We start from the raw sequence: 20,041 nt of genomic DNA, 5'->3' as shown, positions 1-20,041 counted from the left end.
AGTTTTGTGACTTATGTATGTGTTCTGGAAGACAATTATAGGCATTGGCAATAGCCTATGTTGTTAGGGGACTCTCTTGTATTTTTCTGACCAACAATTCAAAGGGAAGTTTCCTGTGGATTTTTGTTGGTGGTATATGGCTTTGGGGGGACATATTATTTTCCTCTATAGGACAAGTTTCTTTAAGCTACACATATACATACATACATACATACATACATACATACATATACACAGAGAGAGAAACAGGGAAAGAGAGAGAGACACAGAGGGAGACAGAGACAGAAAGAGACAGAAAGACAGAAAAATAGAATGACATAAAGATAGACAGAGAACAAAAAATAGAGACAAAGACAAATAGAGAGACAGAGACAGAGGCAGAGAAACAGATAAATATAGAAAAAATAAACAAACACAGAGATAAAAAGAGACAAAGACAGAGGCAAATGGAAACTAAAATATTATGTATGTATTTATAAATAAGTTTATATTTATATGTTATCCTTGCAGATTGTTCCAATTATATTATATCTGCTGCTGAATGAAGCAACTAAGTCCTTATCTTTATGACCCTAAGATCATGCTTTTATCTGTCCTCATTGGAATAGTTTCCTCTCTTTTCATCAGATGGTGATACACATGAAACTCCAACTAGTTAACATGCAGACAATAGATTGTATAATGTTCAGCCTTAAATATAGCACCTGTATTACCCCTTCTGCCTCTAATGCTCCTGGATCATTGAGGAAGAGAGTGAAAATATTTTAATAGACTGGAGTAGTGGATATCTGCAGATTATGCATTCATATAACTGGAATTACTCAGAAGGGTTGAAAGTCTTTTGTCTGAAAAGGGAATGAAGAGACAATATTTATGTAAAGAGCATAGTCATTTTTGCAATCCTTATATAAAATATAAACTGTATAAAAAAATTCTCACACACAGACACATATATATGTGTATGTGTTTTACATATAGATAAGCATATACCATACATGTTTGCATGTATTTATATATTTTATGTAGAATATTTTTGTATCAAAAATAAAATAATGTTTCTTTGTGTTTGTGTGTGTGTGTGTGTGTATGTGTGTTTGTGTGTGTGTGTATTTGGGTTAAGATGAACTAGATTTGGATAAATCCTAATTAGGGTATTTGGATTATCACACCCATTAGGATTAACATGCAGATTGAACCCTCATCAAATGAGACCTAAGGGTCATGACCTTGTGTACATCCTGAGATCTGTACCATTATCAGCAAGTAAACTTTACACTTATGAACTCATAGTTTGGGAGCTTATCTGTGAGTGGGGATAAAGATGGTGGAAGATGTCAGAGAAGTCTAAACCTCTAAGTTACAAATTGTGGAATCAGAACTCACTTCTTTAAAGTATTTCTATTCCTGATACAATTACGACTTAATTTCTGGCTAAAAAATGTCACAGTGAAACTGAATTATAAATGTGTCCAATAGATCTGTCCATAGGTAAGTAAAACACTGTTCAAACAAAGAAAGTCCAGGTGATAACAGTAAAGCATGGTATTTCAGACAATTAAGAATACATCTGAAATAAACAATATTTTTTAAAAAAAATTACTTAAAACAAAAAAGAACTCATTGGGTACCACCATTCCTGACATTAAGCTGTACTCCATAGAAATAGTAATAAAATCTGCATGGTATTGGTATAGACAGGTTGATCAGTAGAATCAAATGGAAGACCCAGAAATAAACCCACACAAACTTGGCTTTTGATTTAAAAAAAGAAAGCCAAAATCATACAACAGGAAAAAAAGAAAGCATCTTTAACAAATGGTACTGGTCTAACTGGATGTCTGCATGTAGAGAATTTAAGTAGAACCTTATTTATCACACTGTACAAAATCAAGGCCAAGTGGATCAAACACTTCAAGATTAGACCAGCTACACTAAATCTAATTGAAAAGAAAGCGGGGAATAGCCTTGAACTCATCCTAACAGGAGACAATTTCCTGAACAGAATACTAGTGGCTCAGGCACTAAGATCAAAAATTAAGTAAATGGGACCTTATCAAACTAAAAAGCTTCTGAAAGTCAAACATCATCAATAGGACAAAATGACAGCCCACGAATTGGGAAAGGATCTTAACTCATCCTACATCTGACAGGGGCTAATATCCAAAACATATAAAGAACTCAAGTTAGACACCATAAACCCAATTAAAAATAAGGTACAGAGCTAAACAGAGAATTCTCAACAGAGGAACCTTGAATGGCCAAGAAGTACCTAAAGAAAAGTTCAACATGCTTATACATCAGGGAAATGCAAATCAAACTTGCTCTGAGATTCCACCTTACACCAATCAGAATTGCTAAGATCAAAACCTCAAATGATAGCACATGCTGGTGGCTAGAGGAAGTGCAGCTAGGGAAACAGTTTTCCATAAGGCTTGGGGGGGGGGCAAACATGTCCAACCACTCTGGAAATTAATTTGGTGGCTTTTCAGAAAATTGGGAATGATTCTACTTTAAGACCCAGCTCTACCATTCTTGGGCATATACCCAAAAGATGTTCCACCATCCCACAAGGACACTTGTTCAATTATTTTCATAGCACTTTTATTCATAATTGCCAGAAATTGGAAACAACCTAGATGTTCCTAATATTGGGTAAAGAAAATGTTCATTTAGACTAGGATATACTACTCAGCTATTAAAACAAGCACATTGTAAATTTTTCAGACAAATTGATGGTACTAGAAAATGTCCTGAGTGAGGTAACCCAGACCCAAAAGGACATGCATGGTCTATATTCACAAGTGAATATTGTCCATAAAGAACAAAATAAACACACTATAATCCATAGACCCTCCTCCCCTAAAAATAAACAAATAATAAGAAAGGCCCAAGGGAGGCTGGTTGAATCTTTCTTAGGATAGGAAATAAAATAAGTATATGAGGTGGAAGGAAGGAGGGATCTAGGTGGCAGAGCGGAATGGGGTGGCCTCCGGGGATCAGATCAAATAGGATTGCTAGGGGCAATAGAATAGAAATGGGCCATGGGAAGGAGCTATCTCTAAGATTTGCCAGAGAACTGGGATGGTGGGTATCCCCAGGATGTCTATAGGGGTGACTCTAGCTGAGACTACAAATAGTAGGGAATATGAATTCTGAAGTCGCTAGCTATGTCCTATAGCCGAGCAGGACTCCCTGTGGAGGTATAATGAGAGTAACCCACATACAAAAACTTCTACCCAAAATATTTCCTGCCTACAATATGTGCAAGGATAAAGATATAGCAGAGACTGAGGGAATAACCAACCAGTGACTGAGCCAAATTGAAACCCATCCCATGTGTAAGAACCAGTCCCTGACAGTTAATGATACTGTGTTATGTTTGCAGCCAGGCGCCTAGCATAACTGTGTCTGAGAACCTTCATCCAGCAGTCAACAGAAACAGACACAGAGACTCACAGTGTCCAGAGAGAAGAGGAAGGAGGAATAGAGGGGCGGATCTGCGTGAGTGGGTACCGGGAGGTGAGGGAGAATTTATATTTGGCTGAAGAGTGAATCAATCAACCAATCAATCAATCAATCAATAAACATTTTAAAAAACTTTAAATGTACAATAAATTCTAGGAAAAAGAAAAAACTGTGAGTGATATAGATAGCCCCAGTAAATATGTAAGAAATAAATGACTGTACAATTTGGCTTAGAAATAGCTATGGAGCACAGATGGACCTTGAATATGTCTTTCTTCCTCTATCTCACAAGAGCTTGGATTTCATGTCAGTCACCAGCATATTTAACAAAACAAAACAAACAAAGCAAAACAAAACACAAAAACAAAACTAGAATTGTAAACATAAAAGTAACTGCATATAAAAATGAAGTAATATAGAATACTCAACTGCATTTTGCATGACTTAAAGTCATTGTTTTGAATGAGGAAAAATATTTCATTAAGTTATATTTTTATTAGAGCATATGTCTCTTTTAACCTCCATGTCTGAGGTAGTTATGGGGAAATTTCATTGTTATTCAACATATTTTATGATATTTTTAAAAATATCTAGAGGAATTTTAACATAGCTGTGATTTTCCCCCCTCCATCCCATACATACATCCCATATATAATTCCCTTTATGCCATTTAAATTCTCTCCTTTCTTCCATGTTTTCTTCATTTTTTTAGTTTTTCTAATTTTGTTATAAAGAGCACACATCCTGACCTTGTTTGCTGCATATATTTTACTTAACAGCTCTGCAAATCACAGCAAAAAACACAGTAAGCTTCCCTGTACAAACATTCAAAGATTATAACCACTGTATGCAGACATTGAAAACATGTTTATGAATTGCTGTTGTCTGAAATGTTGAATAATTACAACAGAAGTTTCTGAATAAAGTAAAGTATTGCACCTCATGTTCAACTAAAACAATGCATTTAACATCTTATCCAAGAACAAGTTTTCTCAACTGTAAAATCTTAACTTTGTCTTCACATTTTTATTTGGACCAAAAATTCAAAAAATTTACAACTACTATCTAAATAATTGAAATTGGAATACAGTTAGTCCTACCATATATTCCCTATGTCATCCATTGATTATACATACCTTACATGTTTTTACACAATTATGATTCCAGGGAACTTGGCTGAAGAAGTAGCTAGCAAAAGAGTGCTTTGCTACCTTGCCAAGAGCCTCACATTGATCAATGCACCAGGAAAAAAGAAAGGATGTAGAAAGGAAGGACAGAGATATTGAAGATACAGGAAAGGATGAATGAATGTAGCTTGAACCTGATGTGATGGTGCATACCTGTATCCTCAGCATCAGGGAGAATGAAGAATGACTGTGAACTTGAAACAAGCTCTTCTCAAAGAGAGAGAAAGAGACAGAGGCAGAGACACAGGGGAGACAGACAGAGAGAGACATAAAAAGAGAGATAGAGGAGAGAGAAACAAAAACACAAACTTTACAGGTAAAACAATACCAATGTGTACAATAATAAAGATGATGATAACAACAATGTTTACTGAAAAAAATCCTAATTCAAACCACAAGTTTAGAGATTCAAGAAATTTGGTATACATTTGTTCATATTATCTATGTGGTTTTATGTCCATCACCTAAATTCAAAGCACTTCTGGTGCCTTCTATGTATAAAGGATGTTAGATCATGTGGTGATTTGAATATGAGTCACTTTGGTGGGCTGATATGTTCAAATAATTCTGTCCAGATGAAAAAGCTGTTTGACAAGAATTAGGGAGTGTGGCCTTGTTTGAAAGAATATACATAGAAGGATCCATGGCTAGAGACACATCTGTAGAAGAGGATTGCTTTATCTGAAATCAATGGGAGGGGAGGCTCTTGGTTCTGTGGAAGCTTGATGCCTTATCATAGAATGATTCTAGAGCAGTGAGGTGGGAGTTGGTGAGTGGGTGGAGGGGCAACCTCACAGAGGCAAGAAGATGGGAGGTTGTGGAGGGGTATCCAGGAAGGGAGCTATTATTTGAAATGTAAATGAATAAAATGATTAAAAATAATAATAATTAATAATAATATAATAAAAAAGAGTTGTGTCAATAGGGGTTAGCTACAAGGTTTCATAAGACACATTCCATTCCTAAACTTTCCCTCTCTGCTCCTTATTTGAAAATTAATATGTTCCACCCAACACTTGTTCTCTACATTTATGGACTCTAGACATTTGTATCCATAAATCCAAATTAAATATCTTTTATGAATTAACTTGGTCACAGTTTCTTATCACAGCAATATAAAAGTAACTAAGAGTGAAGTTTGCCAAGTGTGATCTAGGATAGGCTAAAAGTAGCAGGTGGCCTTCCTGGAGGTGGCCCACCATTTTTATTTGTTCTACAATGGGTGAGCTCCATTGCAAGGTTCCAAAGAGGCTTCATCTCAGGATCCCTTCTTGCAGCTGATATGCCTTTCTTGTCATTATTAAATTACTGCAATAATCCCTGGGCATTAACCCACCCTACTGATCAGATTTCCTGCAGATCAACATTGTAGCCACTAGAGGCCACAGGTTACTGGACTCCTGAAAGGAAACTTGGGGTTGGATGAGGAAGGCAGCGAGAGAAATAACAAGCCAAGACAAAGTTTTCTGATCTAGGCTCAACTCTATTTCTGTGTGCTGATATGTATGTGTGTGTGTGTGTGTGTGTGTGTGTGTGTGTGTGTGTGTGTGTGTGTGTGGGTGAGGGGGGAGTCCCATCCCCCACTATGCTAGGATCTCATGGTTGCTTTGTCAGGATCTGTCAGAAAAACAAGCTCATCTCCTCAGCAGGTAGCTTCTTGCAGGAAGCTTCAGATGTGGCAGACAAAAGACCTTATTGAGGTTGGAAGACTCTAACCTAGGTGAGCTAGCAGCTGTGGCAAACAAGGGGTGAGCCAGCCTGCTCAAGGCTGAGGGGAGGTCACACAACATAAAGATGAACTTCTATGAATTAATGCGGTTTAGATGAACTAATAATGAGCCTATAGAATGCCTGATTTGATTTTAAAAAATTTAGGAAGCTTCAAGAGATGATCTTGCAAACTTTATATGTCTCACTACAGGGGAATGCCAGGGCCAAGAAGTAGGAGTGGGTGGGTAGGGAAATTGGGGGGGGGGNGTATGGGGGACTTTTGGGATAGCATTTGAAATGTAAATGAAGAAAATACCGAATTAAAAACAAAAAAAAACAAAAAAGAGAAAAACTTAATAAAGTTAGAATCAAGAATAGAATATGCCCTCCCCTTATAATAGTACATAAAGGCTGCATAATAACATATACAATGAGTTTTCATAATTACACTTTAAAAGAGAAATAGACTTGGGAGAAATCTGTATTTACGGAAAAACATTTAGGCCTAAGGATATAGCCTATAGGTGTGTATTATGATAAGGCAAGAAATGTAAACACTGTTGCTTTGAACTTTTAATGAGCATATAAAATGGAACACTGCTTGAAATTAATATCAACAGCCTTCTGTAAATCCTATTTTATGTACCATTTTATCTTTGAGGTAAATTTCTAAAGAACTTTTTGCCTAAGAAGGTATAAAAAGGCCAGAGAAAAGAAATAAAGTTGTTTGAATAGTTTGGCTTGGGGAGTTCTGCTCCATTCATCTATCCATCCAAATATATATGTGTATGTTTGTCTATATGTAGGCATATGTATATGTATGCAAGCATGCATAAACACTTGTGGAATGTAAAGACAAGTAGTTGGGCCCAACCAAAACAAATGTGTTAATATATCAATAAGAACGTGAATGAAAATGTAAATGTATGTATGAACATATATGTGTTTGTGCATATTTTTCTGTATACAGCATGTTAATTCTTTTCCTTTCTTTCCTTCACAAAGAATTAACCATCCTAGCCAGAGAGGTTTTATGCCTGAACAGAGAAAGAAGTAATAGCAACAAACATTTTACTTTGTTCACCACTCCTAGCAAAAGGTGTTAGTTGCTCAAGCCAACGTTTTTAACCATACAATAAATAAGCAAGTTCTTAGAATTTTTTAAAAGGTTTAAGCAGGTGTTCACTGTAGTTAGAGAACTAGAAGGCCAGAGACAATCATTCTTTAAAGCTAACTCTGTCTGATACTGTGTTATGCTTCAAATTATTCCAGGCTGGGCTAGCTCATGGCAGAAGTTAGTTCCAGGAAGTGCTGTATGCTTGTGACAGGTTACTTATTGGAATAATGTGTAAGGTTTTTTGAACTTTGTCCCAGGAAAGCAGTTGAGTACCATACTTGTAGGAGTATAGAAGACAATATGAATAAGAACAGTGTAGACAATGGAAGTCCCACTAAAGGAGTTTCAGAGGGAATCACTATTAGTAAATAAACTCAAGACTTTCTTGTAATCCTTTGGCAAAGAATGTGGTTCTCTTTGTTAGTGTTCTAAGAATCTGAGGCTATACTGAAAAGTAATGAATCAATTTACATAGTGAAGGAGATTATGAGATAGCCTAACATTGACTCTTCTCTCTGGTTATTAGCAATCATTTTTGAACCGGTCTACAATGAAATAGAACATATAGAACATAAAGGGATACAAAATGTACAGGTCATGGAGAAAAATACCACCAGGAAATTTATTGTTTGAGCCAAGGTTCGAACTGAGATGAAAAGGTAGGCCTGATCTTTAGTAAAATAATTGAGGAAATGCTATTTGGGCAATACCCACACAGATAGCCTTCCAACTCCTAAACGGGAAAGGCCCGAGGAACTGTCTGCTCCTAAAAAGTAACAAACAATCAAAGCTGATATTAATGTCATTCAACATTCCCAGGGTTTATCCCACATTAGTATTCAAACTTGAAAGTGCCACCTACATCATTGTGGCTTCAGAGTCATGAAGGATATATGAATAAAAATATTTTTGAATCTTCCTTTATTATGAAGGAAATCCATTGAGACCAGATGTGTGGTAGGGGAGTCCATGAAAGACCACCACCTGAGGCTGTGAAAGATCTTAGAGAGGTCAAAGCCATGAACATCATCCAAGGCAAGCTGTATACAAGAAGTGGACCAGCACAAGCTAGAGAAAAGCATTGTAGGCAGCAAACCTAGAAGGCCCAAACCATCAAAGCCTTTCATATCACCCATGGAACTATAGGATTTAGGGTTTTTCCTTCTGATGTAGGTCTTGCTTAGGTCTGCTGTTTTCTTATTATGTTCTGACCAATTGTTTTTTAAATAGTGTATTCTGTACCATTGTATGTTGACATCTTATAGTCTGATTTTTGATTTATTCAGTGGATTAAAACTGAGAATTTGCCTTGAGTTTCAGAAGAGAATTTGGAATTTGAACTTTTAAAATAATGCTGAGAATGTGAAAGACTAAGGGGACCTTTCAAGTTGGATCAAATGCATTTTGCATTATGATATGGCCACAAACTGTTGGGAACCAGTGGGTGGAACATGATGGTATAAATGAGAATAGCCCCCATAGGAACATATATGTGAATGCTCTGTCCCTAATTAGTGAAAATGCTTAGGAAGGATTAGGAATATGGACTTGTTGGAAGAGGGATGTCCCTGGGGTTTGGTCTGTGAGGTTCCTAAAGACTCACAGATGCATCCCTTCCTCTCTCTCTGTCTCTGACTACTTGTAGAGGAGTAAGTGCTCCCAATTCTTCCGAATAACTTACATCTGCCATCACGGACGTCAACCTTCTGAAACTGTAAGCCCTAATTAAACACTACATTTTCTAAGTTTCCTTGGTCATAATGTCACATAACAGTAGAAAAACAAATGAAAACAACTTCTAATAATGATGTAGGCAGTTGTGAACCCCTGATACACATGCCAGGAACCAAACCCAGGTTTGTGCATGGTCAGTAAACTCTCCTAACTATAGAGAAATCTCTCTAGCATGTAATTTAGTCTTATAAGTTTAATTTTTTAAAAAAATATAAATTATTCTGTCCTAACCCCAGTAACTGGAAGCAGTGCCTATCAAAGGCTTCATACGGCTCTAGCCTGGTAACACCTTTCTTTATATAAGACATTTTTAGGTATACCAACAGATCATGTATCAATATATTATTTACTAGAAGAAAATAAGTAGAAGAATACTTTTCATTCTTTACTTACCTTAGCTTTTAAAAGTGCTTAATATGGAATAAGTAGCTCTTGAAATTTCTTCCTATCAGATCTTGAGAAATAAGAATTATTATTTTGGAAATCATAAATGATTGATTTGGGTTCTTCCCCTTGCAGCTTGGGTAGCTCCAGGGAAGACAGAGAGGAAGAATTGTAGGAGTCAGAGGGAACTGAAGAACATCAGTACAACACAACCCACAAAATCTCATAAGCAGAGTTCATAGAAGCTCACAAAGCATAAGGCAGAAATCATTGAGCCAGGATGGTCTATACTCAGTCTTCTGCATATATGTTATGATTACTTGCTTGGTTTTTGTGGGTCTCCTAACAGTGAGAGTCAGGATATTTCTGATACTTCCACTTGCTCATGGGACCCTTTTCTTCCTACTGGGAAGCTTTACCCTGCCCTGCTATCAAGGGTTTATGCCTAGTCATGCTGTGTCTTGTTATGCATTGTTCAGTTGATATTGCTGGAAGGCCTTATGTTTCTGGGGATAAACAGGTTTGGAGGAGAGGAGAGGTGGGGACAGAGGATGGAAGAAGTGGAGGGAGGGAAAACTGAAGTCAGGGTGTATTGTATGAGAAAAGTACATTTTAAAAGGTAACACAGTATATGAAGGTGCATAGTTCAGTAACAGTAGTAAAGTCAAGAAATAATGGTGATGGCTTGAAAACTAGGCCCATTGGTGGTCCAAAATTTTGATGTTTAATTTTAATTAAACTCTTGGTACTGAATATATGAGTTTATCTTTGTAATCCAAACAGCTCTGGACATTGAAATCATTACACATTGTTAGAAAAGATGCTACACACTACATTAATATACGATTCAAGAGTAAATTGTGAAGTGGAAATCAGATTGCATACTCTGCAATCAAACTGAATTTTCTTCATGGTAAAAAAAGGAAAAAAAAAACACAGAAATGTTTCAGCTAGACTATGAGTCAGCTGTGCTGTAATATATGTCCAATAAAAATCATGCACTAGATAAATCCATCCTTCCCAGAGAACAGGGCTTTTTAGGTACTGGAATAACAGGCTACTTTTTTTTTTTTAAAAGCAAAGCTTTGTATGAATGATTTTAGAATATTATAAGATTAAAAAGGGAAGCCTATGATAAAATATCCTCTAGTTAATTTTACTTGTATTTGCAAAGTATATGCATATATTACATTAAATTGAAGTAAGCATTTTCCAAATTGTTATGTTTTGCCAACATTTTGGTGACCAGGATCAGATAGTTTACTATAATGAGAACTAGCTATAAAGTGATAATAACACATTCGTGTCCAATTATTCAGATGTTTCTTTTCCTATAGCCACTAAGCAAGTGGTGCAAATATTATCAATATCTGCAGATTGGCATACACTGACTTTCAGTTCTTTTGATTGTAGCTCTTACAACTTCTTAAGATGGAAATAGTGTGGTTTATTTTATATGTTATGATTTTAAAAAACTGTAACTTTGGAACCTGAGAGACATGTCACATGCTGATTAAACTTCTCTTCTAAGAAGTTTTTGAGGCTCAAAAAAGGTGATAGTGGAATGAGTTTTCCCCAAATGGTCTGTGAACAAAAACAGAAAATCAAGAAAAGGAGAAGAAAGCAATTCTTTATTTTTCCAAATATATTAGACTTAATAATTTTGTTAGTGTCAACAAAACTTTACCATATATCATCCAAACCAGGACATAATAGGATTTAAAGAGAGGGCTACTAATAATTACACAAGTACAACAAGTATAAACTTCGATTTTCCTGGGCAGACTGGATCCTATGATCAACCTAGAAATAGGGATTAAACTGCAAGTACATGCAGAAATCATACTGTTCCCACACGTATGCGGAAAAGGTCAAAATGTACTGATCACTTGGATTGAGTTTTGGCAACACTGGCTCTTTCTCATCAAGTTTGTCACTCCTAATGTTAATCAACTCCCTAAGTATCATATTCTGAATACATATCATCCTATACCCATTTCCATTACTACCTCGTTTTCATTTTTCTAGTTGAAATATTGACTACTGGATATTCTCTCTGTGTCTCACTCTGTCTCTGTGTCTTTGTCTCTGTCTCTCTAACTGTTTTCTGTCTCTCTCTGTGTCTCTCTGTCTCTCTGTGTCTCTCTCTGTGTCTGTGTTTGCCTCTCTGTCTCTCTCTCTGTCTCTGTCTGTCTCTGTCTGTCTCTGTCTGTCTCTGTCTCTCTGTCTCTCTGTCTCTGTCTGTCTCTGTCTCTCTGTCTCTGTCTGTCTGTCTGTCTGTCTGTCTCTCTCTGTCTCTCTCTGTTTCTCTGTCTCTCTCTGTCTGTCTCTGTCTGTCTGTCTGTCTGTCTGTCTGTCTGTCTGTCTCTCTCTCTCTCTCTCTTGCTGATACCGTGTACATGTCTAAATCCCCAGGAACTAAACTAAAAAAAAAAAACAATGCCTAGGTTAAAGAAGGCATGCAAAAGTTTTGTTAAATGAATAAATTCAGAGAGCTTGTTTTTGGTTCTTTGCAATACCAAAAACAAATTAAAATGACTCTCCAAAGAATATTATGGCTCTGTATAGTTTTAAGGTGTTGGACTAAATGATCTATGCAGCTTCCTCCACTGCTAAATATACGATACCCACTGGTCCCCTTTTTCTGTCTGCTAATATTTCATCACCTCCACGTAGCAAATAAGAACATTTGGTGATCAAGGGGTAGGGCAACTGCTCGATTCACAGTGGATGGATGCTAATGTTGATCATTTCTCCAGTAGTAATTCCCTGTTATGTGTTTGCACCTACAGAATTTGGTTGATACAGAGGTAGCCAGAAGATATAGTGGATGATATACTGTAGATGTAATAATTTGCCTCTAATAAAATTATCGCAGGATCACTAAACAATAAGGAATGCTGTGTGCTCAAACCAACCATCAGTGATTTATATATTAATGAAAAGTTAATCAATTCTGGGCCAGGTTGGATTATTACAAATCCCTCAAAAATTGTATAGGAAAATCTACGTTAGTATGCAAAGAAGTACTTCTGCAGTTTCAAAAAAAACCTCTTTATTCTTAAGCTTTGTGTTCAAGGTATACTACTGATCAAGTTTGATACCAGCCAGATGTTGGGGGTTGAAAGCTAGTAACACTAAAATTATTCTGAGGCCAGGGATTCAAGGCAACAATAAAAGAATTGTTCAACACCAAGACAAAACCAAAAAATCCTGAGTGTACAAACATTGTCAGATCATTTGATATTAATTTCTCTCAGGTCTGTGCTAAATTCTGAGTGACAGACCTGGAATAGGTTTCTAGACCAGTAAATAGTCTCTCCTTTCACAACAAATGCCAGAAACAGGAGAACAGTGTGAAGGGAGTCTCTGTTAGGCATATGCATTTCCAGCAAAAGAATTTATCATCTGTTTCATTGTGCTGTCATGTCTCCTGAAATATCTACAAGTCTTTATGGATGACAAAAGATCCAGAAAAAAGAGGCAAACATTGGCAACCAACTCATTTGGCCACAGGCACCGTTTACCCTGTCAGTTTCACATAGACTCTGACATAGTCACAATAAGCTGGCTACTGACTGTTCCAATGATTCAGCATTTGTTCAGAGCTCATAATTTTATTAGAGTACAAAACCAAATTCCAGATATTAGTTAGCTTCAGAATCGATCAGTTAACTAACTTTTATTAACCCCTCCCCCACCCAAGTTCTAGTGACTTCTAAAAATCATAAGAAAAGTTCAGTGATGTGTACTATGTACCAGCACACTCTAAAATTTACAAATTAAATGCATAATAATGATGTCTCTGTGGTGTCAAAAACACCACCAATCTCTGCTATCTTTTCATGGTAAAGTACAGTTGAAAGATTCCATGACCGCAACAGCAGAAAACATTAAATCAGATTTTTAAGTAACAAATAATTTAAGGCTAAAATATTTGGTATTCATAATCAATGCCAGCAGCCTTTCTAGTCTAATAAAGTAAACATGCACAAGAAATACAAATTTGAACAAAACATCACAATTTTTTATTAGATATATATGTTTGTATGGGTATGTTTTATATATATGAGTATTTGTGTGTATGTGTCTGTGCATATGCATGTATTTATGTATGTATGTATGTATGTATGTAATTTTAGTGCCCTGAAAGCTATCCACTCATGTTTGGCTTAATACATATATTAGAAATTATGGGGAGAATATCTCCACTTCAAATATATATTTATATATTTTCCCAGAATATTCAATATAAATATGCCATATATAAATCATGCCATAAAACTAAATGCAAAATTTGCACATTATTGCATGCTTGATGTGATAATACATGCCGACTAGTAGCTTTCTTATGATGTCCTCCCTTCATAACTTATTTATGTTCAGCACAATAACAACACTTCAATGAAGAGTTCTCTGATCTATTTGCCAGACTAGGATAGACCTCTCAGATTTCATAGGGAGGATTATCTTATCAGCCAAATATTGGACTAATACTAAATCAAAACATTAAATAATGCCTAAAGTGATGATCTGCTATGTGAAACGGTCAGAGTTCATTTTTCTTAGTTTGGCTGGAAGATTTCCTTCCATCCTGGTAGGTCCTCCAGCCATCTTTTGAAGCTTTGGTGGCAAATCGGCCACAGACTGGCTCATGGGATCAGATAACATCTTGGTGGTTTTAGAAACCAGTTTTTCTTCCGAGTTGCCAGGAACTGAACTTATTCGTTGGAGTTTCATGGGCAAATCACCCAAACTATAGGCTTTTTCTGAGGTTGTAGAACTCATTCTCAGAAGTTTTTTGGGAAAGTCTTCTCTCCCCGTAATTTTCTGCAGCTTCGATGGAAGTTTTGTGCTAATGTCATCTAGTCCATCTAAACACTCCACAGAATTGTGTCTTTCTTTGCTGTTGGTTATGGCTGGTGCTATTAAAGGGGAGGACATGAGAAGCATTTCCTCCTGCTCTTTCACGCTGTAAGGAGGGGTTGGGACTTCAAAGGTTGCATGGAACTGGGAGTAATCGACTTTAAAGAATCCTTCTTCTAAAGAAATTACAGGGAAAAAGCGATGACCCCAAAGCACTTCGTCCTCTGTGTATGATGTTCGAGCTTGACAAGTCATTCCTGCAAGCAGAGAGAAATCTTTTAATGAATTATGCACAGTGGAAGCAGAAAAAAAGCAGGAGTCTGTTCTGCTCACACATTCATATAAGTAGACCACACCATACTGGAGTTTCAAAATTTGACTCTGTATTAGAGCTGTAGTGTATATACGCGCCTCCGTCAGAAACGCACAAGGTGCTGGAAATGCTCAGATTCCCATGATTCATAGCTCTTTATCCACAAATGAAATCTAAAATTTACATAGAAGAGCATCAAAACACTTGTCTATATGAGGAAACTGGAGGAGAAATTGTATGATCATTATTATCATTTAACAAGCAATGTGATAGGCCATATACATCTGGCTCTGAATCCAACTAGCACCAGAGTGTAAAGATAATACAGTTACAAACTTGTGAATATCTTTCTATAATATAAAGAATAGACACACATCCAAAGTTTCATGCTGTGAGCAAGAAGTAAAAGTCATCTGTGGAAACATAATAAATCATGTGGTTGTCTTTAAATAAATAAGAGTTCATTTTTTTTCTTCTTCAGTTAGTGATAAGCAAGAGGAGATAAGAAAACCAAAACACTTATATTAATTATATATATAATATTATTATATATATAATTAAATTAACAATTTAATAATTATTATATATATAATTAAATTAACAAAACCAGAGTAATTTCTATGTTTGAACAACAGCTAGTCATCATGGTAGTTCTGCTTTTCAGGTCCATAAGATCAGTATGAATGTTGGTTAAAATCATGGAAATTTTATGATAAAATAGTTACTTCGGGCCTGGCATACATCATTTTCCTTTTCTGTTCTCAAGATTTCTGGAAGTAATGCTGGATTCCAGATATAAAACCATGCCACTTATATATTATATTGTTTGAACATTATGCAACTCATGGTACTCTGATATACACAATATTGTTTTCTTCAAATATAATTTATTTACATTGTTATTATCTAACCAGTATATTTTTGAATATTCACCATTTGAAAATAACGTTACAATTTAAGAATCATACGTCAAATTTTACTCTTATACGAATCATATTATTTTTCATGAGAAAATGAAAGAATTGCTTTCCTCCATTTTTATTATCAGACTTCTCTGCTATTAAAAATGTCAAGGCAAAATGTTAACATATTTTCCTTTAGAACCAAGTTTTATCTAATGAGCAATGTCCGTCTTGCTTTTTTTTTTCCCAATGGTTCACATCACACAGGTAATTTCTGCTGTTTTATAGCCCGATGGAGTTTGAATAAACGAATACCATGCCCTTCTGTTACCTGAAAAGTAATCACACACAGTACTTACATGGAGCAGAGATTAAAGTCTGTCATTTAAAAAGCCATACTGAAGAAAAGTTAAGTCTTTCACTGAATCCCTCCAAAATCTTAGTAAGTGAGCATTATTGGCTCCTATGTCACACGACACTTCATAGTCATCAATGCATGCCATCCTCCTTAAGGGATCAAAACTTTCTAATGCAGAAAATACATTTCCACGTCATGGAAGACACTGTGCTGGTTATCCTTGCCTTTCACTATTATCCTCTCTACAATACGGTGAGGGAGATGTGCTTTGGTGATTATAAATATGAGTAACTCAGGGCTCAGAGGCGTTAAAAACTTATGGGAAAACACACTTAAGAGGCTGATATTTTTAATCTGCTTCTTTCTCTCCTCTATCAGACAAGCACATTCTCTCTCCCTCCCTCTCTATTTCCATCCTTCCCTTGCCCTTTCTACATTTAATGTTTTAGTTGAGTCTAGATCCAGTAATCACTCTAACACTGAGATGACACTTATGTGCCTGACAGTGACAAAGTTACAATTTGTAATAAATATTGTGTCAGGAAAATCCCTCTCTATAATCATGTCTTAAGCTAAAAAGTTCAAAAGTAACTTCTAGGTTTATACACACTAGTAGAGATAACATCATTTTGTATTCCAAACATATGTACAATGCCTTCTGAAATAATTTGTAGGACAATATTGTATTGTACAGTCATTTTATCATAAAATCTAAAAAAGAAATTCCCTGATATATTTCTTGTTATTTTTTCAGAAATTTGAAGTAAAACTACCCAGACGAATAAATGTTCTATATACTAAATAATACAGCAAATAATACTGACATATCCTTTAATATCATCCTTAAAAGAAGCCATTCGGTTTGGAGTTACAAAATCATTCTTATGATTTCAATGGAACAAAACTATCAATGTATTTTACACAAGTGATATTGAAATGAAAGTGGTGATATTTTCCCGAAATTCCCATTTTAACCAAGTTTCTTATTCTCCAACAATTAGGTTAAACACTTAATACTTGATGGATGAACACTTGTATTCTACTGTAGATTATTATTTTTGCTTGCTTGCTTATATATCTTTTTCTGAGGGAATGTTGTTAAAATAGTCACCAATGTGGTTGATTGTTCTTTCTGACCCTTTACTCTCACTTTCTTCTCCACCTCCATAATAACTCTTATAATAAGTCGTGTGGTTATGCCATTTTTAAGCGCATTCTGCCAACTGTTTGTGACTTATCTAGGCCCTTTCTCTGTCAGCAGAAACGATGGGAAATGACTGAATTAGTCATAATCTGACACTTTAATTAAGGACCTGTAATAATACCAAGCTTTGTCATTTTCACCTCAAAATTCTCAGACCTGTTGTTCTAATGAATGTGGAATTAGGTGGAAGATGTGACCTTGGGCTAGGGTAAATGATTGGCTATAGGAAATTCCAAAAATGTTGTCTGCATTGCATTTACAGTTCTAAATTTATAATTCTCCTGGAATAAAACACATTAAACAATAAGATATACCCTTTTTAATCTCTGAATCAATGCATGGAACATTTTTTTTCACAAGATGTTTTTCATCCAAAGATGCTGAAGTCCTAGCTATTTCCAGCAGCAGCATCTGCTGCTTCGCCAGTTTCCACAGGGATGAACTCATGTTGATTTTCACCACATTTGTTCCAGTCTGGAATCTGGTTAAAACATGTAAACAGTTATCTAGCCAACTGAGAGGTGCAGTCACATAGTACCTTTGAATGACTGTATTCACCTGCAATTATGTTAATTCAGCTGGTATCTTCGGCCATGAAATAAGTGTGGTGTATTTTTGAATAGTCTAACTAAGAAAAATAATGGAATGATAGAGCATTCTAGAAGGAAAGATGCTATAATGCATGCATATTCTTAGAAAACATAATTATAACTACTTTAAAGCTCTTCAATTAAAGTTTGCATTTTATTTTGTAAGATACTAGTTTGGGGTAGATTTTAAAAATGAATTGGGTTCTCAAGTACATGTTGATTCATTGCTCAAGGCAAGGAATGGGCAACATGTGTATTTTTCTGTTATCCAACATAAAGCTTACTCATCATTATCCACATTTAGATTCAAATTAGTAATAATCCAAGGTAAGACTGGATATTAGAGCTAAGGATTTTGTGAACATGGATGTCCTGTGTGTTCTTACAGCCAAGAAAGTACAGATGGAGGTGAAAGCATGGTAGGAACAGAAAAAGAAAATCTAATGTGTTGAACACTTTTCTTGGTATTATTAATGGGATATTTTGGTAGATTTAGTCATCACTTACTGAAAGTCTTTTTAATAAAAACAGAATGTTCACACCGAGGCTCTCCATCCATGAAACACATGTAGATTAAAAATTTTGAAAAAAAAATAAAAGGTAGGAATATGAGTAATATAACTTAAAATATAGATTTAACTTAAAATATAGATTTAAGGCAAAAATTTGGAGTTTGCTTATAAGCCAGCTACTCGTGCAATGAGGTGTGTCCTGGAGTGTCATTGATATACCCAGGGAAACTCTATGGGAAGTTTATTATAGTTTCTTTAGTAGTGCTAGGACTGCCATGGTTTCCATATTTTGATGTTTGTTTTATATATATATATATATAGAAAGAGAGAGAGAGAGAGAGAATGAAAGAATGAAAGAAGATGGAATTAGTGGATTGGGTGAACAGAAGCTGGGAGGACTTGTGAGAGGGGAATATGCAGATTATATTGGTCAATAGTTTTTAAATAAAATTTTTTAAAAATATTTTAATTGTTCATAGGTTGACAATTAAAAATAATTGCTGATATCCAATGGCTTTGAACATTAGTTTTCTCTATTGCCAATGTATCAAGCTTTTCACTTCATTCAGACAATACTACAGATTTTCAGGTGCACATGAGATAAAAATTGTCGTTATGGAGGAAGGAGAACTAGTCACTATATCACTAAACACCACAGACACTTCCAACCTCTAGATAGTGTCATGAGAGGATTATGTTGTCTGTAGTTCATAAAGTAAAAGCAGCTTAGAGGGCTTTAGGAGAATTTGATAACAAGGTAGTTGTACAGTGGGCAACCAAATCCATCTCCTTTACTTCTTCTTAAAACTGTTGCTTCTCACATCCCAGTCTGTTGTGAGTAGAATTAATTGTACATAGTGGAGCAGTACACCAACTTCTTTCTCAGTGAACACCATACAGGGGGCACTGCACAAACAATGTCTACAAGCACCTAACTATTAGGAACAGCAAAACATTTGCTTTCAACTCTAGATGTGGTAGAACCTCACTACACCCATGAAGGTCAATATCCACAAAGTTAACATTTTATGATTTTATTTACCTCACTCTCTCCATTTAAGTTTCTCCCCTTCTTTGGTATGGCTTATGGTTTTCTATGGAATATTACTCCAGGTAGACATTAGTTTTCAGCCACATTATGTGGCTTTCTAGGAAACCATTGAGATAGTTTTGTTGTAATTTAAATTTTTATCATTAACAAGAAAATTCCTACTATTGAAGCCATGTATTAATAATATATGTAGGTGCACATGCCAAATACCTGACTAAGCACTTTCTGTATTACCCCAGTCCTCACAATACTTATACATTCTTGAGATAGTAGTATAGCTTTTCCAAATTTTATAAGTAAAAATACATCATGGGAAGATGATATAATCAAGCGGGAGTTGAGGCTGAACTGAAGACACAGGACCTAAAAAGGCAGGTTCTTAATAACTATGCTTATATTGACTCTCTATCTAATTGCACTATGTAGTCAAAGAAGAAATGGAAAAGAGTATTAAGAGTATTTGAACTGGAATTTTGATGGGGATTGCATTGAATCTGTAGATTGCTTTTGGCAAGATAGCCATCTTTACAATGTTGATCCAGCCAATCCATGAACATGGGAGATCTTTCCATCTTCTGAGATCTTTTTTAATTCCTTTCTTCAGAGACTTGAAGTTTTTATCATACAGATCTTTCACTTCCTTAGTTA

At 35.6% G+C, this 20,041-nt stretch overlaps 1 protein-coding gene across 1 annotated transcript in view; it reads right to left on the bottom strand.

Moving 5' to 3' along the window:
• Positions 1-11,910: 11,910 nt before the first annotated feature.
• Kcnj3 (potassium voltage-gated channel subfamily J member 3) overlaps positions 11,911-20,041 on the bottom strand; it is a 161,903-nt gene continuing 153,772 nt past the window's right edge. Inside the window, exon 5 of the mRNA XM_021154362.2 lies at positions 11,911-14,720. Within this exon, the coding sequence (XP_021010021.1) occupies positions 14,134-14,720 (587 nt within the window). The 3' untranslated portion in view covers positions 11,911-14,133. The remainder of the gene's footprint in view (positions 14,721-20,041) is intronic.

Source organism: Mus caroli, chromosome 2 (assembly GCF_900094665.2).
Source record: "Mus caroli chromosome 2, CAROLI_EIJ_v1.1, whole genome shotgun sequence".
In the NCBI taxonomy this organism is placed as follows: Eukaryota; Metazoa; Chordata; class Mammalia; order Rodentia; family Muridae; genus Mus; species Mus caroli.
This window is presented reverse-complemented; position numbering and strand designations above follow the sequence as displayed.